This window comes from Cygnus olor, chromosome 6 (assembly GCF_009769625.2).
Source record: "Cygnus olor isolate bCygOlo1 chromosome 6, bCygOlo1.pri.v2, whole genome shotgun sequence".
Lineage (NCBI taxonomy): Eukaryota > Metazoa > Chordata > Aves > Anseriformes > Anatidae > Cygnus > Cygnus olor.
This window is the reverse complement of record NC_049174.1, coordinates 8,212,437-8,239,582: the sequence shown is the minus strand read 5'-3', so window position 1 is coordinate 8,239,582 and position 27,146 is coordinate 8,212,437. Positions and strand designations below refer to the sequence as shown.

Here is a 27,146-nt window from a genome sequence, read left to right as displayed (position 1 = left end):
AAGCAATTTGAGTTTTGCCATTGATATAAATTCAAACAGCAAGTACTTCAAAGAAAGCTGAAATTTCATTAAAAGGCCAGTATTTATATCCATCTAGTATTAATTATCTCCCCCCCCCCCCCAAAAAAAAAACACTGAACTTCTTGAAACTTAATGCTATTCCTATAGTCCTTTTGTTGAAAAAACACAGAACTGCAGTGCTCCTTCTCTAAGGAATCATTTAAGTCACATTGTTACGCTATCAAAAAGCAGATTATTAATTCTAGAGGCAGTGCCTGATTGGCGATTTCTACACTGAGACAACTAGAGTCTCATCAACAACAGCAGTTACTCCCCACTAGAGACTGTTTCTAACAAAATTTAATAGCCTATGAGCATCACCACTTCTTTTAGGAAAAGTGATGGTTCTAACTTTTCAGATTCACTAATTTTCACTCTGCACAACTTCGAAGCACCTTGTTAACAAACCTCTGAATGCCTCTTGTTTCAAGACTGACCACAAGATAACTCCAACTGAAAGATGTTTTCACTTCTCAGAATCTTTCCAATGTAACTTGCAGATTAAAACCAAGCTTGTAACCGAAAATATTTCAAGACAACTTCACAACAAGTGTCATCTTTACCACAAAATAATTCAGCTGTCCTCTCAAGCTTTGCAGCACTTCTAGCTAATCAATAGTAAAAAATATATAACCTGAGGGATTCCATATATGAAGCAGGCTATTTAGATGAAGCTGAACTTTTAAACTTCTGCGACAATTTTACATGGAATCCCTGCTCTGCTGGGGAAAGGAAGGTAGCAACAGCTAAAGAGTTTACTCTTCCAATTACTACAGGAATTAAATTTTAAAAATACTATATTATTTTGACTCATATACCCAAACTACCAAGTATCAAAAATTGTGCTTATTCTACTTCAAAGTACAAGGTCTCTATGATGAAGGTCTGAAAACACACCACGTAAGTGAAAACATTATACCACACTACAAAGCATTCAAGCTTCTAAGCAAGCACACGGGTTCCAGAAAGCAGGAAAATAACGAGAACACCTAATTTCTCAGTACTACTGAAACAAAATGTTGGTCATTTTGCACTGGACCCACTTCACCCAGTGATGACTTCTGCATTGCAGCTGGTTTCCAGTCTTCTTTGGTAGTCAATGGAGAGCAGAACATACTTGAAAAAATACACTTAAATTCACTTCAGCTTAAAGGAGATGGCTAAAACAACTCAGATGGGTTGCAGCCTAAAAGTGAATATTTCTCTTCACTAGACATAAAAGAGGCCTGAGGTGACCACTTCAGGCTTGTAAACATCTGGAGTTAGGCAAAATGCATACAGTCCTTCAAATGTACCTGTTCAGAAACTCCCTGGATTCAACTTTTTGGAGAACCTGTCCTTAAAACAATATTTTTCATCCTCAGTCTCAACATGTTAATTCATTCAGTAAAATGTCACATATGAATAAATTCTGCAATACTTGAAATATTTGAATCCTGAGCATCTACTTCCTAATTCTCAAAGTCAGAGGGTCATTTAAATGTTTTACCATTCAGTTTGGAAGCAGTCGAGGGTTCTAGACATCCCCAGTCTGACCAGAAAATTGCAGAAGAAGTCATCCATCGCTTCAGGTATTTCAGACACTGATTTCTCTGAGGTCAGAACTGATTGCAAAGCCTGAAATTAAAATTTGATATTTGTTATTAAACCTACAACAGAAATGCAGTTATCATACTCTATTTCTGAGGCCATCTAAAGTCATAGATCTATTAGAGTACAGTTGAATGTTTCCCTTGTCTTTGTTGATTAGATCTGCAATCCCTGATCCAATACCTTCTAATATCAAGGTCTGTGGAAGGTTAGAGAAGTCAAAAACCACCTGATTTTTGTACTCTGAACCTGGCATAATCTGATATGGACCTGAAACTATTTCATCTGATGAATGCTCTTCTGTCACTGAGCAGAGAGAAAATGTTGGTTCTCATATTCCTGCACCCTTCAGCAACCTTCAAAAATCACAATGAAAAAATCAGTACTTCATTTCCTGAAAAATGCCAAAGTCCAAGGTGATAGAAAAATAGCAATTTTTTTTTTAATGACAATACATACTATAGGCAGACCAAGAGCTACATCTCCATCAGTAGGTCTCTTACTTAGGAAAAAGCCCCACAAAGACCAATTTTCCCCTTTCTTCTCAACATCCACATGCAGACACTGAATGAAGCTGTCAGATAACACTGCTACAAGTGTTAGCAGAACGCAGATGGTGCACCAAGGCTTCATATGCATCTTCTCCAGTGCCATCAAGATAGACAGCTATTAAGATAAGATCAACTCATGGGTCAAGGACAGTTGCTAAAAGCTCAATCAAAACAGAACACTTTACTACAGAGAAAAAAAACACCTTCCATACCTCTCTGTTACGATGCCAACTTCTTGCCTCCACCCAACCACATGCAGCCCACTCAGCGCACAGCTTGATGTTAAGTTCTTCTAGAGAGGCTCAGAGATGCAAGAAGGGGTGGAAAAAGTACAATGTGACCCAGTCTGAGACTTCCTTTCCCAAAGCCATTTAAAGATAACCAACTGAGAGAGACTGCCACAACTTGGGAGCAAAAGAGGTGGCCGTAATTCATTCAGACTTCAAATGGATTACAGCAACTTGACATGCCAAAATGCAAAGCTCTCAGAACTTGGGAACTCCATAGCAAGAAAAATGCCACAATGGACTTACTTAACAGTGCGGTCTACTAAGACAAGCTACAGCACTGTGCATGGCTGTCCTACTGGCGAGAGAACAGACCAAAACCTGGGCTTGGCGACTATCAAATCACTTAAATGCACCACTGGAAGAAACTAAGGTTCTATGATGTGTGCTACATATTATGAAAAAATACCACTATAGAGAAGAAATGAGAAGCAGACAGAGCTTGGACACATGCCTACCTTTTCCTGTCTTCAGTACTAACTGAAAACAAAATTCCACTGAGATACTCGTCAAGAAATGCTAGAGGCTGTGACTGCAAACTATCTCCTCAACCCAAAATATCTCCTCAATATAAAATAATCTGTTGGCTGGGGAATTTTAGTAACTCCAGCTATTTACAGCTTATTCATATCCTTCGTGGGAGTTCTATCAATGCAACTGCATAAGTTCCTTGGAGATTAAGGCATTTCTCTTGGTACACTAAAAACAAGCAGTATTCCCTATACTGAAAGATCTCATCATTATTTGTTATGATACAGAAGACATGTTTAATCCAAGCAACCTATCTAACAAAGAAATGTACATACAAGATCAAGACATGTAGCACTGTACTAGGAATGCTGCAGTATGCCAAGTGCAGTGCAGTATTTGGCCTATTTTCATTACTGGACATACAGCACAGACAGGTCTGTTTTCTAATTGTGATAATAGAAGGACCAAAGAGTACGTCTGCAGACATGCGGCTGCATTCTCCTTCTTGCTTTTCTTTCTTTATTCTAAGTGAGGCCAATGTCTAATATTGCTGCTCGTAGTTACCCAAGCACATCTATAAAGCCAGTCTTTGGAAGAAATGACACAGCTTGATTCCCTTAATAAATGGAAATATGATAGGAATCCATTTCATCTGTGCAGAAGAGAATTTATTGGCTAGATATTACCACTGAGAAGCATTTCAGGAACTGAGCAAGGAACAGCACAGGGAGAAATAAAGGCAGTCTACCACGCACAGTCTTGGAACAGGACCTCAGGAAACCAGAGGGAAATTCCTTGTTCTTTTGCAGACTTCACAAGTGTTATTAAGCTAACTGCTTGAACTTGATCTTAACCTCAGATGACTATCCATAGAATGGCAAACAGTAACTTTTTGTACATATTGACCTCTCTAGAAAGAAGGAAAAAGCAATCTCTTGATATCTGTGGTGTGAACGGACACCCTGTAGTAGCTACACAGGCAAAACTCATAACGTTCTGACTAAATGGTCAGAATTCTTTGAAGTATTTCTTTATATTAGCTAAATATTTCTTTTTGAATTACAATCTTCAAAAGATTTTGATAGTAATATAAGGATTGCACATTTGATCAATAATCACCCAGTTTAATACTAGGGACTTCCACAACATTTGCAAGAATTTTTGTCCAGTGAAGCAAGATTAACACCAAATACACTAATAATTTCCCTGGAAAACAAAATGACATGTTCTTGCAAAAAACTCAGATTAAAAAAAAACAGGAATGAAAAAAGGATTCAAAGTTTATTTAACAAGATCAAATAAAATATAATCAAACCTAGATAACATGACTAAGGTTAATGAAGGTAACGTGACTTCAGGTTCTATTTGGTATGCTAAGAAAACAAAGGTCCTGGAAAGGAAGCGTAATAGCTGTCTCTACTGAAGGAAGTAATTTAGTCTGCTTTCTTTTATCTGCCTGGTTTTCCAGAAGTTCTGTAACCTTTTCCCAGGGTCCCTATCAGCTGAGATTTTCTTTAATATGTAAAATATACTGTTGCTTGTGTTTAAATGTAAATTATATTACTTTATAATGACTAAAAGAAAGGACAACAGGAAAAAAAATCATGAGCTGCAACTGAAAAGGACAAATGGAACAGGAAGAGGAGGCAAAATCCCTGCTATGCAGAGCATGTCTTGCCCAGCACAGCTCTGCTTTGTATTAGCTGCTGTTTCACCTCCAGACTAGGGGGGAAATGGTACTTAGAGGTTAGAGCTCCACCAGCCTCATTTCTCTGTTGGGATCCAAATATGAAAACACGCACTGTAAATGCTAATCTGCAGGTGAGGTAGTCTCAGTAGTTCCAATGCACCCAGGCACAGATCCAGAAGGGAAAAAAAAATGCCTCAATATTCCCTGTAGAAACATAGCTTTAATTCAGACAGACTTTTTGGGGGGAAAAAATGGTGAAAAGCATTATCTTACGTTGGCTCATTTTCATTTAGTAATTACTGCTAATTACCTTGGAAGGAAGTTTGAAAATAAAACATTTTTCTTAATTTTTCCTGGTCGTACTTGACCTTTTTTTTTTTTTTAAATAGTGTAAAAGAAACTATAGTTACTATAAATATCCAGTTTCCAAATTGAGTATCTCCGTTAGGCAAATTGCTAAAATATTTCTAGATGCTCACTTGATCTGTGCTTTCTCTATAAAATTTCTTAACAAAACATTTGCATAAAGTATTGAAATACAATCTTTAATAAAGAATTAGGTATAAAAGATACTATGAACAGCAAATATACACAAAATCACTTAAAACTGTTTACTGCAGTGCAGCTTTTCTCAGATGTAGTTATTACCTAATTTAACCTATTTAGGCAAGCTCAGAAGCTGATAATTGGGGGCAAAAAAATGTACCAGTTATTTATCATGTGAAGACAACCTTCCACTGTGCTTCTTAGCTCAGAGTTGGAATATTGATTCAATATTAATTCACAGGAAACAGCGCTTCTACTTGGGTCAGCAAAAGCATTTGCAGCAGCACTAGTTTTTTCCAGTGAATTAGCATCAAGCAATCTAGTCATTGAGCCTCACAAAACATACAGCACATCCTTATGAAAGCTGTCAAGAAACTAGCAAGTGTGTTAAAAGTTTTTTTATTATTATTAATGTCTGGCTAAAGGTTGAAAGCATGATTTCAATTCTGAAATTATGGAAAAAACACCTCCAAATAAAGAGCCAAGAAGGAAGATGACAGACATCTATCAGCATATGCACAAAACCAAAGAGAATTTGAGTTTAACCACATCTTCTGATCTAAGAAAAGCTCATGGTATCTAATCCATTTAATCAAGCTGAGAAAACTGTTTCATACCATTCTTCAAGTTCAACCATCAACAGAGGTACAAGATTAGTTATTTATTCCACTGTTGAAACATCAATAGATTAAAAATATTTCTCTTTGTTTCTCCTCCATGTCAGGGATTACACACACATTCAATTTATTCACAAAGAAACAAACCCTAAAATATTGATTTTAAAAATTTTAAAATACACCCGTATATTTGAAATATGAGGTCATCTATGGGACATAAAATGAACAGAAGTTAAAGGAAAATGAGATACAGGAAACCTAAGTTGCCTTTTCCGCTGTGACACATTTACTCCTAGAAACTTCTCAGATGACAATCTTTTCAACCAGTATTTCATAATTCAAAAAAATTACAATGTGCAAATTTCAACTCAGTAATACTAACTAGTTTATAGACAGTCTTACTAATAGTTACAAAATTCTTACTAAAATGTGGGCATCTTCAGTCTGCTCTTGAATAGTCTGCAGAGCCTTTGACAGATCCTCGTCATCTTCCTGAAGACTAAACTCATCATCTGCTGGAACCTAAATGAAGCGATTTAAAGTAAGAGTATCAATATTTTATAAATCTTTCTTTCAGAGTGTAAGTACTTTCATTCCTAATCTCATTCACATTAAAAATACTGTGCCCTATTTAAATACATTTTAAGTTGTTTAAATATTAACTATAAATAAGCTGGAATGGAAATAGCTGCATCTTTCTTAAAAGTATTAATGTTGAAATGAAAGGCATAAATAAACTGACACTAAATCTCCTCTTGAAAAGTAAAGATTACTCATCATCACACTTCACAAAAGGAGATTTATGCCACTCCTCCCTCACATTAATGAAGTAAAACAAAAGAATGAAACATGAATACCACAGATATCACATAAGATAATCAATTTAGTCAATTACCTCTTCGTACTGATAATCATCTTTAGAGTAGTCTGTTATTGTAATTTCTGCAGGTTTTGTTAAGCCTGAAACAGCTGGTGCACAGGATCTGTTCGAACTTCAAAAACTGTAAAAGAACCATCTGTTATGACCACCCTCAGCCTTGTTCTTTACACTGCCAAACTCTCAAGGCTTCCACCAGCCTTTAGATGGCCACGCACAACTCCAGCAAAAACTACATCGGTGCACAGAGTCAAACTTGTCCCAGCAGGTTTAACCACCATTAAGACTAGCCCAATCAAACCACCAAAAGCAGAACTCAAGTATTATTCTGAATTAAACGCTGGCTAAATTCTACTCTCACTTATCCAATCACTGGTTTTCTCAAGGGTCTTACAGCACTGACACTTCCACAGACTTGATGCTTCTAAGTACAAGTAACTCGATGCTCTCAAAGAAAGGCAGTTTTGATCAAATGCAGATGAGTTCCAAAACGAGCATCTGAAATAAAACACTGAATACTAGCTCATTTACTGAAGCTGGCGCTTGTGCCTCAAATAATAATCACAACACATCTACAATACAAATGTAAGTGAACTTGGAAATTATAAAAATACATTGCAAATTACAGTTCTTCCAAAAGCTTTAGTCAAACTTTTCATTAAAATAACAAATGTTGTAAAACAAAACCAAAATAAACATCTCATCCACTGGCGTCACAGCCCGTGAAAGTATAACTAAAATGTTTTTAGTAAGATGCGCTGTTGACTGTTTCCCTAGGAAATCAGTTAGCCTATAAATGACCCATGTAAATAAACTAGAAATTAACTTCTGAAGAAAAGAAAAGCTGGCAATTCAGTACTTCACACAAATCAATTTTAAACCATAGCTTCTTTACGTAACAGGAAATGAAATGAAGAGGCAAAAAAATGGGTGGTTTTCCAGTTTAACATCGCTTCCCAAGTCTGAATTCTTCTAAAGAACAGCATCATGGCATCCAAGGTATCAGTTGAATTGTAAGCACCTAGAAGGCTGGCAGGTGGAGGTCACATCTCAAAAAGTATACCCATCTTTGGTTTTCAGGAGAGGTAAGTCTTGAGATAATAGTCAAAGAGATGCCATTTTCTCTTGTGAACAACAACAAAAAATAGGGGAGTCACTGCGTGAATAAAGGCCTCCTTTTCGGTAATCAAGACAAAGCACATCTGCGTACCTCCAACTGCACAATTACACTACATGCTTACTATAAAAAATGTCTGCATAAATAGGAAATGGGCATGAATGTTTCTTAAGAATTTCCTATCTAGGCTTAACTACATAAAAGTTAATGCCTGTAATAGATATGCCCCCAAATTTTATTCCCTAATTACTGCATCACAGGCCACAGATGTGGAACGCATGACTTGAATTCAAGTCACAGCCACTCTGCATCTCAAATGTCTCTCTGTAAAAGTTTTGTTTTCTAACCTGACTGATTCTCAAGTGTTTAATTCTAAAACCAAAGCTATGCAGAAACTCAACTTCAAAAAAAAGTCTCCCATGTTTTCTTTTCTTTCACAAGGAGAAGAAAATAAATGTAATCGTCTGGGGGCTTCTGTTAACAGGCCTAAAACTGTTTTCTATTGCACCAGAAGAAATCTAGATTAAGAATTCCACCTTTAACAGGAAGGCAAAGAAAGCATGCAGCTCAACGAACACACCTTTTCTCAGCATGGTACTCCAGGACCACATGTGGGTCCATCAAGATGAGCAAAAAGAAGTGAGATGAAAATCGCTCACATCTAGACATGACATTTAGGAACTGACCCAAGAAACTCAAGATAACAGTCGAGGATTTTGGCATCAGGCTGGTTTGCAATTGCCTACTTGCTGTCATACTGACAGGAACATCGGGGACCTCACACCAGCGTCTGACCACATCCCAGTGAAACAACTCCAAATTCCTGGACTTTATTCCTTCAACGCAGAGGGAGAAAGTTCATCTGAACTGCTAATTACATATGAAAAAGGGAATAAAGGCATGAGTGCAAAGCAGTTTTCCTTTGTTGTTCTAAAAAGCAAGAGAACAGCAGCAGCCTGGAATTTGAGATAAAGACACAGTAACACTGACTAGTTAGGGTAACATTCTGAAACGTCCCTATTTTAATAAGGCATGCAATCATTAACCAGCTGACAACACCTTTTAAAGAACAGTCATCTTTCCATAGTGTGAATACCTGGGTACATCATTTTCGTATGAAGTCAGGCATTATTTCCATATATATGGAAATATATACCGAGTAATTTTACGTACAAACTAAATAATCTGCATGCTCCTCTGGAATCCCTAAGCCTCTTCGTTACTTCACAGTACAGTATTTATCAACTTAAGACTTGCTTAAATAAAGTACATTTAAATAGAACACCATACCCAGCAATTTTTCCACACCATGTTTTCTGATTTGATCAGAGACTATTTTTCTAAAGCTATGTTTTGTACGGGCTAGAAACAATTCTTCCCCCTCACCTCCATCTTGATCATCTCTTTTTATCCACATTTACCAAACCTTCCAATGCAGATAGAAATGCTGAATCTATCGGCAGCACACCCTTGACAAGTAAAACACTTGCAAATTTCATTTTCTTCCTGAATTTTCTATCAACCTGGCTATCCGTGTGATCTGTTATAGACTTAAGCTAACATGTCATTACAAATGCTGTGCACATAAGACTAAAATTTTAAGTTAAAAATCCCATTTTCAAAAACCATATCCAAGTGCACAATAAAACAGAAGCATTAAGTTTTAAAACTTGTGTTTTCCTAGCAAATGCTGTGTTTTGTTAAACACTCATACGATGCACGGCTTTTTCTCAGCATACCACACAGCCTGAAAACAGGCGTGTGTTTTCAGGAAGTTAGAAACTGAGGCACAAGCTCACAAAGGCCAATCTTCCACTTAATTTATTGCCTTTTTTTTTTTTTTAATTGGCTTTCATCTTAATTTCAGTAAGGCAAGAAAACTAAGTTACTGGTAGTGGCTGGCTAACTTTTAAGCAGTGCTCATTTAGCCTCTAAACCAAATCTGGCAAGATCTTCTTCATTTGGCAGCTCACACCTAAGACAGCACCCACGCTGACCTAGCAACAAAACTAAGATTTGGGAGACCTGACCAAAATTTACATTTAAAAGCTACCAACACCTAACAATGTGCCACAACTCGATCCTGAGAAGAACTCAAAGTGTTGCTTTTTTCTTTAAGAGCCTCATAAAATATAATTATTTCTGGTTTACTGTGTTGTGAGCTTTTAACTTGATCACACAGCATTAAAAAACCCACTGTGGATACCTTGGCGGGTACCATGGGGCAGCCATTTCCAGCACCTCCTACAGCAGCATGGTGGGGCTACGAGTCCTCCTTACAAGCTGTTCGTGGATATTTTGTGTTTACTCATCAACAAACCCAGGAGACGATTTAATTTCAGAACTTTAACTCGTTTTTAGCCTGTCCTAACGCGGGGAGATAGAGTTCCATTAAAGAAACCCTGTCAGGGATTTTTAACATCACCACTGAAAACAAACATCTTGGTAAAGCGAGACAGACCCTCCTGTCCCTGTAAGCAAACAAACACCCCTTTACATTAACCCTTTACATCCTCCATCCTCCAGAGGCAACACCCTATAAAACGTGGTGGTTTTGCTAGTTTTGTTATTTTGATTTTTTTTTCCACGAAACTCGGTGAAAGATCTCGGCACGCCGCGGGCCGGTCCCCGCGCCCTGCCCGAGCCGCCCCCAGCCCCACTACCGCAGCAGGGGCGCTGAGGGGACCGCGGGGACCCCGGGGCACCCTCATCCCCACCGGGGGCCATGAGGGGAGCCCTCCCAAAAGGAGGGGGAAGGAAGAAGGATACTCTGCAGGCAGAAGGACGCCTCAGAGATCGCCGACTCCTCCATGGCCGCTGACCGTTGCCAGGGCGGCGGGCGCTTCCCTTCTCGCGAGAGGCGCCGCAAGCCGGGGCGGAGGGGCGGTTTCACTCATTTTGGGTTAACTTAGTGTTCCTGAGGCTTTCTGGCACGCTGTGCCCTCCGAGGATTTTAGGGCGAGGCCAGGCTTCCCGCGCACCCCTCTGCGACGGGGTGCTGAGGAGACCCGCGCAAGGGCGGAAAACCTCGTGATGGGTCTGTCTAGGAAATGCTCTTTTTCCTCAATTGGGAGAAAAACCTGCTTCACTCTCCTAAAAGAAGGACTAATTTCTTCCTCGTGGGAAACATTTGTCACTGCCGTAGGTGTTTGGAGGGTCACAGTGCACCTGAGCTCAGCTCTGTGGGACCGGTTGCTTAAATAAAGTCTTTGCAGTGTGCTCCCATTTAACTGAGAGCGCACACAGGGGTTTTCCCTAGCAAAAGCTTGGAAAAGAAGCATACCCTACCCTACATATATTTAACAAGATTACCTGTTAGGGTTTTCAGGTGTTTGAGGTAAGGTTGTAGGAGTTGGAGAAGTATTCTGTTGCCTTCTCTAATTTTAAAATTGGTTTGGCTGTCCCACTCCTAAATTCCCCTTAAGCTGCTGTGAATTACACACAACAGGAATCCAGTGCTTGAATTCATGCACAGTAACTGAAAATAAAAGTGCCAATTGTTGGTCTGAAAGGAGAGGTACTGGTATTACTTGCAAGCTCTAAACAGTTAAAAATGAAACACAGCCTGAAGATCAGAGAAGATGGAAATGAATAAAATTGAGTTTTGTTGTTCAATCTAATCTTTAGCCAGAAAAAATATATATATGATCCTGGAAGATGGCATATAACCTGTGAAAATATTAATTTGGCATTCTTTTTCCAGAGATGATCACACAGGATTGCCTTTCTTCTCCCATTGTAGACAGACATCCATGAGAAATGATGGGTACTTGAACACTGTCATACTCTCCCAACTGTAATAAAAGAGCCATGATTTGGCACAATATTGTCACAGCACCAACTAAGGCAATGTGGCCTGTTGTATCCCTTCGTAAATTCTTGTTGGCTGCTTCTCCACTGGGGAGTTTGGTACCTCCCAGGGTTTGAACTCATCTGGGCTCAAGAGATGGAGGTTCAAGTGGTGGGTTTTACACTACAGGGGAAGCTGCTGCGACCAAAACAACATTCTTCATGGATCCAAACCAAAACAGTAATCCTAAACTGTAGCAAACTATCTCAAAGAAAAGCAAAGAATAAGTAGAAGTGGCCTCATAAAGAGCAACACCTTTGAGTTGATATTTCCAAAACTGTGGAATTAAAGAAGTAATAATCATTCAAAAGGATTCGAATGAAGGCCTCATAGTTAGGGAAGATGCCGATTGCAGCACACATCGCAAATTGTGGCTGTACTTGTGTCATACAGGGAAGCACAGCTGATTAATAACGTAAGCTAATACCACTCTGCTCTCAGCAGCAGGTGTGCTCTTAGCCTGACAGAGCTGAATAAAGCGCCAGGCAGTTTCCTTCTTTACTCCTTAGTTTCATCACCCTCTGCAGTCCTAACTTCTCCCTACAAATTTTTCACTAGACTTGTCTATCTCACTAAAATATGTAAATTTATAGTACTCCCAATTCAAATCAACTGGTAAAAACTTAAAAGGGGCTCAGGGTAGTACTTCAAGAAAAGATTAAGGCTGGAAAACAATTAATAGTGAAGGCCAAAAGGATCTCAGTCCTCTTGGTTTATTAAAGGAACAATTAAGCAGCTTGATCAAAGTACAGTTGGAAGAGATTTGTTAAGAAAGGCTAAGCTAAGATATAAACATAACCAACCATCAAGAATTGAATCAACATAAATTACAACTAGAAGAGCAAGTTTTTGATAGGGAGAATAAATAACCACTTGACTGCTTTCCAAGTATAATGGAAACTTGCAGGAGGCTTTTAGTAATGACAGAGTTCTTCATAGAAGTTGTGCTCTGCATTCAGACACCTGATTCACCCAGCTTTATAGCCCTGTAACCATCTGAGTTATAAATGATTATCTTCTCCCAAATAACACTAACCAATGTCGTTACTCTGTCCCATAACTTCTCATGAGAAAGACATGGAAGCAGCATCTGCTGTCGCTTGAGCATTTCATTAGACAGACTGCTTACTTTCCTCACGCAGCCAAGACTACGCACCGTAGCTGTATCAGCCAGACAAGTTACATTATTTGACGAGATTTATCATGGGTAACCTGGAATGCTCCAGAAATACTGCATTTGCTCCCAAGCCCAAAGGGCTAGATATTCTTCCACTGCCTGAAGGAGCGCTGCTCTCACTCAGAGCAAAATATCCCCTCCTACGGAATCCAACAAGCAAACTGACTACAGTTCTGACAAGCTGAGTTACAAAACAACAACATCTGTCCAAGCTACTTCCACTGACTTTCAGACCCTTACAGGAAGACATCCAAAAGTTCAGTTTGCATGCTTCATCACAACAGACAAGTCGTCAAAGAATTACCTGACCCACTGACTTCCACATGCAGATTGCTCTACAGTACAGCTTTTGGGGAGAGAAGACAATGGAGTGCCATCAATTCACCTTTCTGAACGAGCACAGCACGGCCTGGAACATTATATGGATGTGACAGTGACAGCAAAGAGGCCACAAGGCAGCATGGGACCACAGCTGGAAGCTGGGATGAGTTGGTAAACACCGTGTTCCAACTTCTGCTGTGCCGTCTGGCTTCCAGTTAGGCAACTGACATTAGATGTATTTTCTCTGTATTGCCATCTGGCAGCTGCTTGTACAACAACAACACTGAGAATTTGGCTAGCAATTATCTTAAGAATCACATCAAGGATACTTAACAATGATTCTGAAACAAAATGGCTTATAAGAAGGGAATTTCCTTTAGCCAATGACATTACACCCACATGGAGTATTGCAGGTAGGGGACGGAATAGAAAGGTACACATCCTTATTTTCTGCATGTATTTATTTTACAGAGGTCCCCTGAAAGTGTCTAAGAAGTTAACCATAGAAGTTTCAAAAGGGTGTGAATATTGCATGCAATAAAAGTTTCTCAGAATGCATCATTGCTTTTGTCATGCTGTGAAAGTTCAATTTTCCAAAAATCCAAGGAGCAGGGCATTTTTTCCTTGAAGTGATGTATGCCAAAGTTCGGTTTAATAGAGAAAAATTATAGTAACTGATTAGTACAAAAAAGTCTCAAAAAATAATACTTAAATACTTAGATTGAATTTGTTGAAGTCAAGCACAGTGCACCTGGAAAATGCAGTGCAGTCTAGTAGCTGTAGCCTCAGGTCTTCATATTTCTGAATGTCAAATCAGCAAAGCTAAGGGGGCCATTGTAACCTTAAATGCAACAGAAAGGGGTGATTTAAAAAATGGAGCCAAATTTGCAATAAATGATTCTATGACAACACAAATCAACATAAATTTCCTATTGTACTTCCTGCTGTGCATTACTGCCTCTTTCCTACCCCCTTTGCTGGTGGCTCATATCCTCATAATTTACAGCAGATGAAAACTAATCCAGAAGGAAAAGAGGTGGGTTTAGGTTATTTTGTTTGTTGGTATTTGAATGTCAGGAAGAGCAGAACTAAGATGCAAGAGATTTAGCAGTCAGAGTTAAGCTGAAGTTATTAAATGTAGTACTATTTTGTCTCTACAGAAGAATATTCCATGTTTAAGCTTCTACTACATTTACAGATATCTCTAGAGATTAGGTCTAGGATCCTCGTAGGAGAGAAGGGTTTGAGTTGAAGTCAAAAACAAGAACTCCCGTTTCCAAAGGCATCAGCAGTTCTGCCAGTATTCTTCTAAGCATTTCATTAAAATCATAATTAACGTTGGCTGGAATACTAGTCATACTATTCAATCACCTGATCCAAAAGCTATTTTTCTTTGAATTTCTCAAGTTCGGTCTGGTTTCAATTTCACACAGCTTTTTTTATGTGCAAGTGTGCAAGACAATCCTCCGCTCAAAAAACAATATGAGTGCAAACAGAAGTATGAAGATGTTTGACACCACTTGCACAGAAGTTTGGGAATAAACAGCCAGGCATTTTGTCAATGGTAGAGTGACATAGGTAGTGTGATCACAGCACAGGTTTTACATGACACAGTACTGCAAAGTGCAGGTTTTCTAGTGCAGACAGTGCAAATATATACAGTGTAGCCCGCACACTAATGTATAATAAAAGTTATTCTATCTGTGCTGATGCTGCTGTTTCCAAGGTCTACTGCCTCCACATCTTCTGTGGTTGTTCCCTTTGAAAATTCTCAGGAGCATTGGACAGATGGTACATTTTGGCTCTCCATGTACTGAATTGGGCGTATTTCTGTCACAGACAAGAATAAACTGTACTAAGAGACACAAGAGTTGACAGTCTCTTTATTTTAGAAATGTAAGTGACCCGTGTTCTCTCTAAACTCTAGTTTTATGAGCACAGAGTTATTTATCCAGCTTATAGGAACTAATGATCATCTGTTCCCCATAATTAGAGGCTTTCCTTATCATATTTTCTTCTGCTCTTTGAAACTATGTTTACTTGGCATGCTTTTCAAGTTTGGGTAACTTGGACCACAAAGCAGCTAATCTACTCCTACAACAACCTAAAGAAACATTTAACTACATGTGACAGTTGTAAGACTGAAAACCACCATCCTTAACACAAAAGCACAGAAAACAAGCAACAGTGTCCTAATCTGTACTTAATAATAGAGACATCATCTTGTTAGAAAATGAATAAACTAGAGGACAAGCAACAGTAAAGCTAACAGAAATGATTACTTAGTTTTACCATGCTTCCAAATAATCTACTCCTTGTTACCCAGGTAATACATTTTCCCTTCACAAGTCTCAGTCTCATACTGAGTAGCACATGCCAGAATCACTTTGGCTCGTTTCCTGCTCCCCTTCTTTACATGCTTAATTTGCTTTTTTTTTCCCAGTAAGAAAGTATGCACATATTAAGACCCAACACAGCTAAGTTTTCTGTCTGTCAGCTTAAAAATAGACAGCAATGAATATATCTAGCAAAAACATTTTTTAAAAAAAAACTGCAGGGTGCTTCAACAAAATGATTTCAGATTTTCCCCTGCCCCAATCCTCAACTGTATCCTAATCAGCTCAGCACAGAAGACTTGACTTCCTTTCACCCCACTGCTTTCCTTACTTGGACTCACAGCTTCCTTTTTGCTTGGGTTTTCCCCATTCTGACCAACCTCCTTGGAAGTCTGACCTCTTCCGTTTATGTTTTTATGTTTGACAATCTTTGGGTGTTTGTTTCCTCAATGCATTACCTTTTCAGAGGTACACCAAGAAGATACTGTGTATTCCTATTTCAAGAAAACAGCCAGGAAATTATAATTGGTCAGAGAAAGGTCACCAAATTTGATGTAAGACAGGCAATGACTAGCAGGTGTATTGTAGCCAAAAGCAACGTTTGCTACCAGAGAATTTAGCCAAGCCTTCAGGAGCTGCTTAAAGCCAGTTGTATTGATTGAGACTGAGCATGGAATTTTCATTTCCCCTGTACCGTTTTGTTTGTTCTTAGTGCAGTGCAATTTTCTCACATACAGGATGTGAAGATATAAATAATTAGAAGTCAAATCATCAACCTCTAATATGTCTTAACTCAGCTGAGAGCAGCAGTGTATGTATGCTTCCGTATATTCATATAATGGTGACTATAGTCACTACGTCTACCTCATTTGCTTCCTATATTAACAGATACTTCTATGGAATTGTTGCTGAAAGTCCTATATCATCCTCTATCCAAAATAGTGTTGTTGTTTGTTTGTTTTTTTTAAAGTCTTATGTACAGCACATTACAACTTATGATGTAGATGAAGTATTTTGTGGTTTTCATTTTCATATCTTTGATGGAAGACAGTAAAATATTGACACCCTATACTTAAATGTCAAATCTTTGCTTCGTGGTTTTTGTAGTATGTCATTTAAATACTAAAGCATCATGAAATTGCAACCTGAAAATGCTATGTTTAAGTTCTTGGCTTTTACCTTCATGTTGTTTTCAGCACAGCCATAGCTTTTGTTATCAAGCCATTTGCTTGCTTTGGTATGAGCAAGTGTTCTAATTCAGCTTATCTTGAACAGCTCAATCTCAGGCACCCTGCATTGCATTTGGAGATATCCAAACTGGTTTAAAGTGTGCTAGCTCACATACTGGAAGCTTAAGTTAATATAAACTCTGCTTAATATAATTCATGCTTTCTCCTATTATTACAAATATGTCCCTGTAAGTTAGAGCCAAATCCCCAATGTAGCATGAAGATAGTTCTAGTAGGTTTCAGGCACCTGAAACCAAGAGGAAAATTCTCTAGGCTTTCACTAATGACACCTTCAAACTCACTTTGCAACTTTGTGCCCTGAGAAGAGGAATTGCAGTGCCCAGAAGAAGCTTACTCTATGAGCCCCCACTATACTGTCCACTCCCTGCAGTCTGGGATGGGGTACCCAAGTCCTCAAGGAGGATGTCATTTCAGATAGTACTCTTTAGTGCTGTTTTTTGACCAGATGAGACAGCTCCTTGCTCTGTGTTGATTACTAAACTACCATCCTGAGGCACCTGTCCAAAACATGTATTTACAAGGCTGTTCTGAGGGCTGCTGATTCTTTGCCACTGGTCAGGAATACAGAAAAATGTAGCCTTACTTTTAACAGTAGTTTTTTTTTTTTACACTAGAAGGAAAGATGATATAGCTATCTAAGGACTATAAGATCTCTCTTTAAATTGAGAAAGATTTTGAACAAATACCTCACCATAATGGCACTTCTCTGACTCTTCAAAATATACAGCTGGTTCAGAAGATAATAATCAGAATGCACTCAACTAAATTTACCTCTAATAAGTTTCCAACAAGAATGTCTATTACTGCATTGCAATAGAAGTTTATTCACAGGCCAGTGTGACCACGTCTACCCACCTTCGCTGTTACAGAACATCCACAGCTCCCTTTGCTGCAATTTGTAGAGTTGGTCACTCTTGAAAAGAAATGGTCCTCTTCAGAGATGATTATTCAGGGCAGTATTGCCCTCTCCCAGGAGCAGAGTCATAATTGAAACCCCACATTGCTGTAGTTCCTTATAGTCCATTCCATATGATGGGGGAAAATCTGAAACAAAATATAGAAAACTGGAAGTTGGCTGAATAGACTATATATATCCCTTTTGACACTTCCATCATAGATGTGAAATTTTCACTCTACACTTTATTTATATATATATTTATTTTGAAGCAGAAGGAAATATTGTGGTTTTCACAAGCTGGGGCCTACAAATCATTCTTGAACATATGACAAGTGACCACAGTTGTAAGTTCCACTCTTGGCGAAGAGAAGATTGCTTGCTTTAAGGAACACAACTTTGTGGACAAAAAATGTCTCTACACATGAAGCTGGTTCTCAGTGAGCTGAAGTTGTCACAGGAATACATACCTAGTGCACGGGAAGCAATCCTGGCCCTGCAAGCAAGGTGCCCACCCACGTGCTCCAGGGCACATCTTGGCAGGATGAGGCCTGAACAGAGTCCTTAGGTTGGAGACGAATGGAGAAGGATGGGATTATAACCAAAACCACAGGTTTGGGCCTCTTGCACAGCACAGCTGGTGTGACAATGAGGACTGATCCTGCTGGAAGTGTCTTCCATTGGGATCCAAGTCACCACCAGGCTTTTGTGTCTTCCTCTGTGCCCACAGGATACGAGAGCTCTGCCCTGGGAAGAGTCACTGACCAATTTGCTTCCCTCTGGGTTTTAACATGGGAGAACATAAACCTCTATTTTTGTTCCTTCAGGGCAAGAGGCTGAATAAAGCTAGGCAGATGAGAAAGCCTCAAGTCCATTATTGAATTTTTATCTCCTACCTGGCCAACCACATACACAAACAATTAAACTCCTCTTACTGACTAGTTAAGAACCTCCTCATGTCTGCTTCTGGAGAATCATCATCACCTTTTAGTAAAAGCCTAATTTGATAGAGTCACCTCAAAAGATGGACTGTACAGAAACATGATTAAACACCAATTTGGCTGTTTAAGTTGCTCATGCAGTGAGAAATCCTAAGCATAAGCAAATTTTGAGTAAACTTACATTATCAGCATTAAAGCTGTGCCATGGAAACCATGCAAATGCTTAATTGAAACACAGCATATGGAAACAGTCACAGTGAGAAAGGTTGAGAAAATCCACATTTATCATCTAGCATTTACTTGCAATCAGTAAAAAAAAATCACAGCATATACATCCTGTTTATTGGTAATATTTTAAATAAACTTGGAAAATTAATTTCCGGACAGGATTACTTGTATTTCTTCCAAGAGTATTGTTTTTAGTTCCAGAAAGCCATGACATTGCTTTCCATCATGGTGTATTACAGGAAAAAGTGATTTGTTGGCCATCTTGCCCACGGGTAACAGGCAACAAGCAGCTGCACTCAGACAAAATACAGGAACCAAAATGCATGATGCATGTACATATGTAAAGATATTTTTGCACAAGTCCCAAACACAGGTGTGGTGGAATGGGAAAGCAGAATACATGCCATACCACTCAAAATGATGCACGATGTTAGTCTTAGTTACCATGAGGCAAACTGGAGTGCACAAGGAAAAGCACAGCTGCCCAGGGAAGTGTTTCAGTATCCCCTAACATCACATCTAACTGTCCTAAACTTGCTGACCAGCTGCTCTGAACTTGGGAGCAACTCAGACACACACAGGCATGCACTGTGGTTGCAAAAACCTAATGCAGCTACTCCCCATACCCTGCATGCAAGCAGTATGTTTCATTCCCATGAATTGCAGGGTCCCATCACACCTCATAAGCCCTCTCACATCCCATATCCACGCCAGATCTTCAAATCATCCCTGGGCAGCAGTAGGCTACAGATTAGCCATCATCTGCTAATTCAGCCCAAGGATATCCTCTGTAAACAGCCGCTTTCTTGTTCATCTGCAGGAATGGAGATCTTCATTCTAAAAAAAAATAAATTAAAAAAAATCGAGCTGTTCTGCCAACAAGTTTTTGCAATGACATCTCCTGGTTTGCTCTGGGGAATAGACGAGGATGCCAGCTAATGGTGCTGCAGTTCCTCAGGGAGCCAAAGCACTGAGGGAAAAGGGAATTGGGCACAGTTGCTCAGGGATGCGCTTGGTGGACAGGACAGCCAAGCTGTAGGAACTGGGCACTACCAGGAACCCCTCTTTCCCTTTTCACCAGCCCTTTTTTCCTGCCAAGTCTCCCATTTGGAGGGGGAGCATGTGCATCCAGTACAATGCAAAGTATGTCTGTGTCACACTGTCCTGGTGGGCTTCACATGGTGTCAGACCCTCGTGTCCCATCTGCTGGGTCACTTCTAAGAAAACAGCTTTTTCAGAGCACCTCATCAAGTCTTCACCCCCCTTGGCCCACGTCTGGTGATTCTGCGGTGAGCTGGCAATTACTCAGACTGGCATGTGGTCAGGTCATGTGTCAGAGACATTTATCTCATTTACAAGCCAAAGATTCCCCAGTGAGTAATTCTCAAAGAAATAATCACCTTCCTGGTCCATTTTTCCAACCCAAGACTGCGTCTAACAAGTACCTACTGAACGTAATGAGACATGTTGACTACAGACATAAACTATTTAATAATCTTAGTGCATGCAGACATCACCCAGGCATTTTACTTATTGCTCAAGGCAAAGAGCAACACATTGGCCCAACCCTCAGCAAAGTCAGATGAGGTTTTCCTATCAACTTAAGATGGATCTGGACTGGATCTAGCAAAATGAACCCATCATATCCATTGTTCACGGGCTCTCACCACGAGCTAGATCACTGGCTTTTTGGAAGCTACACGTTATTTTCTTTTCAAGAGCCCCTGGGCACGTAGATTTTCACAAAGTTTATAAAAACGGTAACGAATGGCAATTGTGATTTTGCCGAGCAGATCTGAGGCTGAAGAAGGTAAATGGTGTCAGCAATGTTTTCATCTCTCCAGTTTTTTAAATGAGATTTGCCATACTTCATAAACACATGGCTAAGTCTGTTTTCTCCTAATTTGTGTGTGAATCTCTGTGTTATAAGTATATTAAGATAGCACAGAGAACTTATTTCTTACATCTGTATAATATCCCAAGGGTTACCTTGCTTTGTGTAAAAGAAACAGCTGAAAGTTCGGCAGTTAAATTATACAGGAAAAAGTAGTGTGTGACTCTGAATGATGAAAAACTAACAAGCCACAACCTTTTCCCTCCCCTCTGTTCATACTGAGAACACTCAGTTAAGTCAGCACTAGCCCAAATCTTCTTAGACCTGGAGGGGGATTGTTATGAGCAAAAGCTTGCCCATTTTTTCCAATTGTATCAGCTAGTCCAAATCAAAAATATTATCCTTCCCCACAAACTGTACTTAACTAAGCAGTTTTTAAAGCAGGAAGAACAGAGGAATAACCTCTATTTCACACACCAAGTTGTCTAACATACACGACAAGTATTATGGCTATTAAGACACACAAAGGCACTTTGCCTCTTTCGTTATCACTTTGAATACAATGTCTTAATTAGCATTTGATTAACCCTACCACTAGGTGTTAATATTAATGGGTGGCAACAATTCTAATTATCAAGAAAGCATCAGAGACATTGGTCCCACGTCTGGGTATGACAGCGGGGCCAGCACACACAGGGCAAAAGCTTAGTTCTGGGAAACCCAGGCAGACTGGTGCTAAAAACTGGAAACCAGCACTGGGTCCAGAATGTTTGAAGCCTGAATTCAAGCCTGAATGTTTGTTCTTGCACAAGCGTGTCAATCTAGAACTCAGCTTCACAGCTTAGTCGACATTGGAGTTAAGTATGACGATATTGCAGTGCAAGTGTGAACGGTTTTATAGAGCCCCAAGTTGTTAGGATACAGCTTTGCTCACCACAGTTAACCATGCCATCTCAGTTAATCATGTACCCACCACACCATAAGTCTGTTAATTTAACAAAAAAGATTTACTACAGTATTTTTGTATAGCAGCCTTCCTTCTAGGCACATGGTTACACTTCTTTCCCTGTGCTGCATCACCGTTAGGGTTCCCCTGGTCACAGCTAATTAGGACCAGAAGAGCTATGCTATGGAGATATAAAACAAATGCTGGAAGCAGCTCACAGCCACCTCCTGCCTATGTCCCCACCACCAGATGGTAGGAGGAACCTCCTGGAAAAGCAGGACCCTACACCACAGCCTCCCTAAAGCCAGCTGGGAGGAAGGGCTAAGCAAAACCTGCGCCAGGCTCATCCAGACAGAGTTTGTACCCTGCTGTGATGAAGAGCAGCCCATGTCCAGCAGATCAGGCATGAAAACTGGCTAGGGAGAACAGAGGGACTCCACACCTGGAGGCTTACAGAAGGGACTGTTTGACTTTGTCACCATTAAGCTGCGTGCCATTATCGAGGCTGGAATACCCTATGAAGACTGTTGGCTTTGCCCATAAGTGTTCCCTGCTTTTTCTGTAATTATCTCAGTGAGAATGAGAGCTTTTAATGGGGACATTTATAATCTTTGTCTGAACTATCCCCTGTACTCCCTAGTCTTCTCTGCATAAGGATCTTCACTCCTGCACAGGGTATTTGCATTCCAACTGTGTCAGTTCCTCTAATGGCATATCAGCTGCTCCTTCGTCAGAGGGAGTCTGAGATGCATTAAAACAAAGGAAGAGATCCCATGGGCAAGAGTTTTCTTTGGGTTAGATCCCTATAGAAGCTTTTATCCTCCTGGCAGAGTAGAGCAAATTTCCACAGATCGAACAAGATTGAGGGAACACACTTACAGCAAAACATTTCTGATTTTCTTCCCTTCTCGTCTCAGGTGCCATGCCAGCTTGTCTCCTGTGGCAGTGATAAACCACATGCACTGAGGACACATATATGTGTTGCCCACAAATGAAGAGGAAACAGCAAATCTGTAACAAAATGCTTTTCTCCAAAGCATTATGTTAAGTCACATAGCATTCCCTCCTTCTTGCAGGATTTTATCCACTACAGAACCAAACACCCCACCAGATACACCACACAATCCAAGTACTCCTTATTTCCTGTCTAGCCCAGGTCCCTGTCAGGGACATTAGCACACAGCTACAGAGAGTGCTGTTTCACTAGTGTCCTAGCAATATAACTGTTGGAATTGTTGTTGATAAAGGATCTTGACATGCTTTTCCCAAGCAGCCTCTAGATACTCATTCTTGTATTGCATTCTCCAAGCACAAGGAGAAAAAGGGTTTTTTAAGTCTGCCTGTCTCAGCTTTCAGCATACTTCTCCATGTAGTAAGATTTCTTCAAAACACCATCCACTGCATACTGTCCTTTCATTAAACAAAAAGATTTTTTTTAATATCAAAAAGAAATGATAATAAAAAGGACCTTCTAAATTACCAGACACTTGGGTCTCAAGTAGGAAAGACACAGACACAGACACAGACACAGATTTCTAGGTTGGAAGAGACCTCAAGATCATCGAGTCCAACCTCCGACCTAACACTAAGTACTCCACTAAACCATATCGCTAAGCTCTACATCTAAACGTCTTTTAAAGACTTCCAGGGATGGTGACTCCACCACCTCCCTGGGCAGCCCGTTCCAATGCTTAATAACCCTTTCGGTAAAGAAGTACTTCCTAACATCCAACCTAAAACTCCCCTGTCGCAACTTGAGCCCATTCCCCCTCGTCCTGTCACCAGGCACGTGGGAGAACAGACCAACCCCCAGCTCTCTACAGCCTCCTTTAAGGTAACTGTAGAGAGCGATAAGGTCGCCCCTGAGCCTCCTCTTCTCCAGGCTGAACAACCCCAGCTCCCTCAGCCGCTCCTCGTAAGACTTGTTCTCCAGACCCCTCACCAGCTTGGTCGCCCTTCTCTGGACTCGCTCGAGCACCTCCATGTCCTTCCTGTAGCGAGGGGCCCAAAACTCAACACAGTACTCAAGGTGCAGCCTCACCAGAGCCGAGTACAGGGGGACAATCACTTCCCTAGCCCTGCTGGCCACACTGCTTCTTATACAGGCCAGGATGCTGTTGGCCTTCTTGGCCACCTGAGCACACTGCTGGTTCATATTCAGCCGACTATCAACCAATACTCCCAGGTCCTTCTCGGCCAGGCAGCTTTCCAGCCACTCATCTCCCAGCCTGTAGCTCTGCTCGGGGTTGTTGCGCCCCAGGTGCAGGACCCGGCACTTGGCCTTGTTGAACTTCATACAGTTGACCTCAGCCCATCGCTCCAGCCTATCCAGATCCTCCTGCAGAGCCTTCCTGCCCTCGAGCAGATTGACACATGCACTTAGCTTGGTGTCATCTGCAAACTTACTGAGGGTGCACTGGGCGCCCTCATCCAGATCATCGATAAAGATATTAAAGAGGACCGGCCCCAGTACCGAGCCCTGGGGGACACCACTAGTGACCAGCCTCCAACCAGATTTGGCTCCATTCACCACGACTCTCTGGGCCCGGCTATCCAGCCAGGTTCCAACCCAGCGAAGCGTACGCCAGTCCAAGCCCCGAGCAGCCAGTTTCTTGAGGAGAATGTTGTGGGGAACGGTGTCAAAAGCCTTACTGAGGTCAAGGTAAACCACATCCACAGCCTTTCCCTCATCCACCAAGCGCATCACTTTGTCATAGAAGGAGATCAGGTTCGTCAAGCAGGACCTGCCTTTCATAAACCCATGCTGACTGGGCCTGATCGCCTGCTTGCCCTGCAAGTGCCGCGTGATGACCCTCAAGATAATCTGCTCCATGAGCTTCCCTGGCACTGAGGTCAAACTGACAGGCCTATAGTTAATAGGTTATATGCTTATAGCATATAGTTATATGCTTATAGCATATAGTTCATAGGTTATATGCTCATAGCTTATACCTTAAATTTACTGTGCCATTTCCCCAGGGATGTCATGCTACCTGGTTTCTATCCCAACCAGCAACTTTACAAATTGACAAACTATAAGAAGGGCTTCTGCTCCTCCGGAGTGAAGAATCAATAGCAGTCTACTTGGATAGCCTCAGAAAGTCCTTAACTTTTAATTGAACACTGGAAAAGAAATTGCAAAATGTGAGAACTCAAAACAGCATGAAGCCCACATAATTATCTTTCTCCTTGCAGTTCCTTACGTAGACTGGAGACTAATTAAACACATATGCAGCCTAGAAAGTGATTTGCAACAATATCTTTTGTCAGTTTGCAAGTGGACTGAACCAGAAGGTGAATATGAGCAAGGAACGGGAGCCACTGCCTGCTGTCCTACATCACTCTCACTAATGCCTTGGATTTGTAGCTTCAACTACCTACAGAAAACACAAAATAGACATCACACCTGCTTTATAAAGCCATAAAGCAGGGTCATCTTTACAAGCAACTCAGATACCAAAATTTGGAAGAACTGTAGATGCATATACAGGGTTTTTAAAGCATTTTTTTGCTGGTTTCACATTATAGTATTCTCCATAAAGCTACCTATCCTATCATGAGCTATTTGAAAGATAATTGTAAATTAAAGTCAGTGCTTTCTTTTTTTCTGTTGCAGAAGAACAAATTCAAGTCTTGATTCACAAAATCCATTCTTTATTCTTTAGTCACATTAATGAGAATGCTTAGAACATCCCTTAGTAATCACACATGAGCAGCACAGCCACTACACTAACTACACTAAAACCAACACTAGTGCTTCATTAACCAGCAAGTTTTCCCCAACTATTAAGATAATTTGGGGAAAACATAAAAATACAGAACCTCAGTGCAAGAGGATAAATAAAAACATCTCCCAAAATGCAACCACCTACCTCCTCTACCCACCACCCCTCTCCAGGAGGAAACCTATCCTGCTCACTGGGGCCTTAAGTCCTGTCTCTTTCCGCAGCAAAGTGGAAGCATCTGCCCGGGCTGGCTCTCAGCTGGCAGGAGCAATAGAGATCCCGGCAACTCTGCCCTAGCAGGAGGCAATCTCCTTGCCTTTCATTTATGCACATCAGCAGCAACCAGAAGCAGGTACCAAGCGTCAGGAGGACACCCTGATGTTAGTACATGGTGTTAGAGGCCAGAGTAATTACCACAGAAAAGAAGGATGCTATGATTAGTCCAAACATCATGTGCAGTTATTGGAAAATTCACAATTTTCTGCGGTTTTCATCCCCCACACACCACCTGAGGACTCAGGTCACTCGAAGGGTTGTGGTTTCTGTGAATACAGAGTCAAAAAGAAGTGTCACCTGCTGTGGGGCTCTGCAGCTCTGGCAGGACAGCTCAGTGCCAGGCCCACGTGCAGAGGGACACCTTCCTGAAAATGTGTTTGCCACCAGAGGGGCTGTGGTAGATGTTGGGAGGGGAGAAATCTTCCCAGATGAATGATCCTTTCTCATCTTTACCAGCGAGTGTGCTCCATCACCACTTCAAAGCCTCCTGTGCAGCTGAGCGGATCCTTTCTGGTTCTCCTCCACTGCCCTGGCTCCTCTCCTCCCAGCAGCCATCCCATCTCCCCCTGTACCCCCCAAAAAAACAGGATGAGGGCCAGTTCCTTCTGTCCCCGCTCTGGCTCAGCTGGGTGAAGACCAACTGGACATCCGTGGACTGCCTGGGGCTGCTTCATGCCATAAAACATCCCAGAGCCATCAGAAAGTAATGCTGCTCATGTCAACGGGGCAAATCGTTGGCTCTGGTGGACTGGACAGCTTCGTACCCCTACACACAGCCACACGGTCCCCTGTACCTATAGCTCAGCACCTATAGCCCAGCACCTATAGCCTATGCAGCCCAGGCTGGGAAGCAGAACTCCCACGAGCACAGCTGGAGCTGCTGCACATCCCCATTGCACGGCCAATGCTGCCACCCAAATGCAAAGCCCAGAACATAACCGGGCAGGAGGGGATGGCATCCATCCCGCAGCGTGTGCGCCGGGAGCCAGGCTGGGGGCACAGATCTGGGGGTGTTTTATCTGCTGATTTTTGGGGGATGCGGAAACAGGCACAATCATCCTCTTGCAACGCACAGAGGGCTATCTCAAAGGCATCCCAAGCGGGGAAAAACAGCATATGATGCTATCGGCACAGCCTGGGGGAGAAGGGATGCCACTCACCCTCCCAAGGGCCTCAGTGGCCCAACGAGGAGATGATCCCTTCTCCCGTGCTCCTTCCCAAAATCGGGTGGCATGAAAAATTGTTGGGAAAGAGCCTCAAAGGAAGTCCAAGCGGGGCATTAAACTGATGGAAAAAGGCTTCGCCCCATCGTTTTAATATGCCTTAAGGCATTAGGCAACGTGAATATTTTAAAAGCGCACAGAAACGTGCCGAAGAGTGAAAATCAATGTTTTTCCCAACCAGCTGAGTATTTCCCCGGTGCGGACAGCCTCCCGCCGGTGCCCTTCTCCTCCGAGGAAGGCTTGCTGCGGGCAGAGGCAGGGAATGGCAATGCTGACATCTGCTGCCTGCGCTGCGAAGCGTTCCTCTTCCACCCAATTAGCGCTAAAACCTCCTTTTT

General features: G+C 41.2%; 1 protein-coding gene across 4 annotated transcripts in view; it reads right to left on the bottom strand.

The window, feature by feature from the left end:
- SPAG16 (sperm associated antigen 16) overlaps positions 1–25,720 on the bottom strand; it is a 403,853-nt gene extending 378,133 nt beyond the window's left edge. Inside the window, exons 1-4 of one of the 4 annotated variants that reach the window (XM_040561425.1) lie at positions 25,457–25,720; positions 17,596–17,784; positions 6,236–6,334; positions 1,550–1,677 (exon numbers count right to left, since the gene is read on the bottom strand). In XM_040561425.1, coding sequence (XP_040417359.1) covers positions 1,550–1,623 — 74 coding nt within the window. In that variant the 5' untranslated portion in view covers positions 1,624–1,677; positions 6,236–6,334; positions 17,596–17,784; positions 25,457–25,720. Of the gene's footprint in view, positions 1–1,549; positions 1,678–6,235; positions 6,335–6,707; positions 6,755–10,575; positions 11,354–17,595; positions 17,785–18,105; positions 18,374–25,456 lie in introns of those variants that run through there. The other 3 variants (XM_040561424.1, XM_040561423.1, XM_040561422.1) reach the window with 3 other exon arrangements.
- Between the last annotated feature and the right edge of the window lie 1,426 nt (positions 25,721–27,146).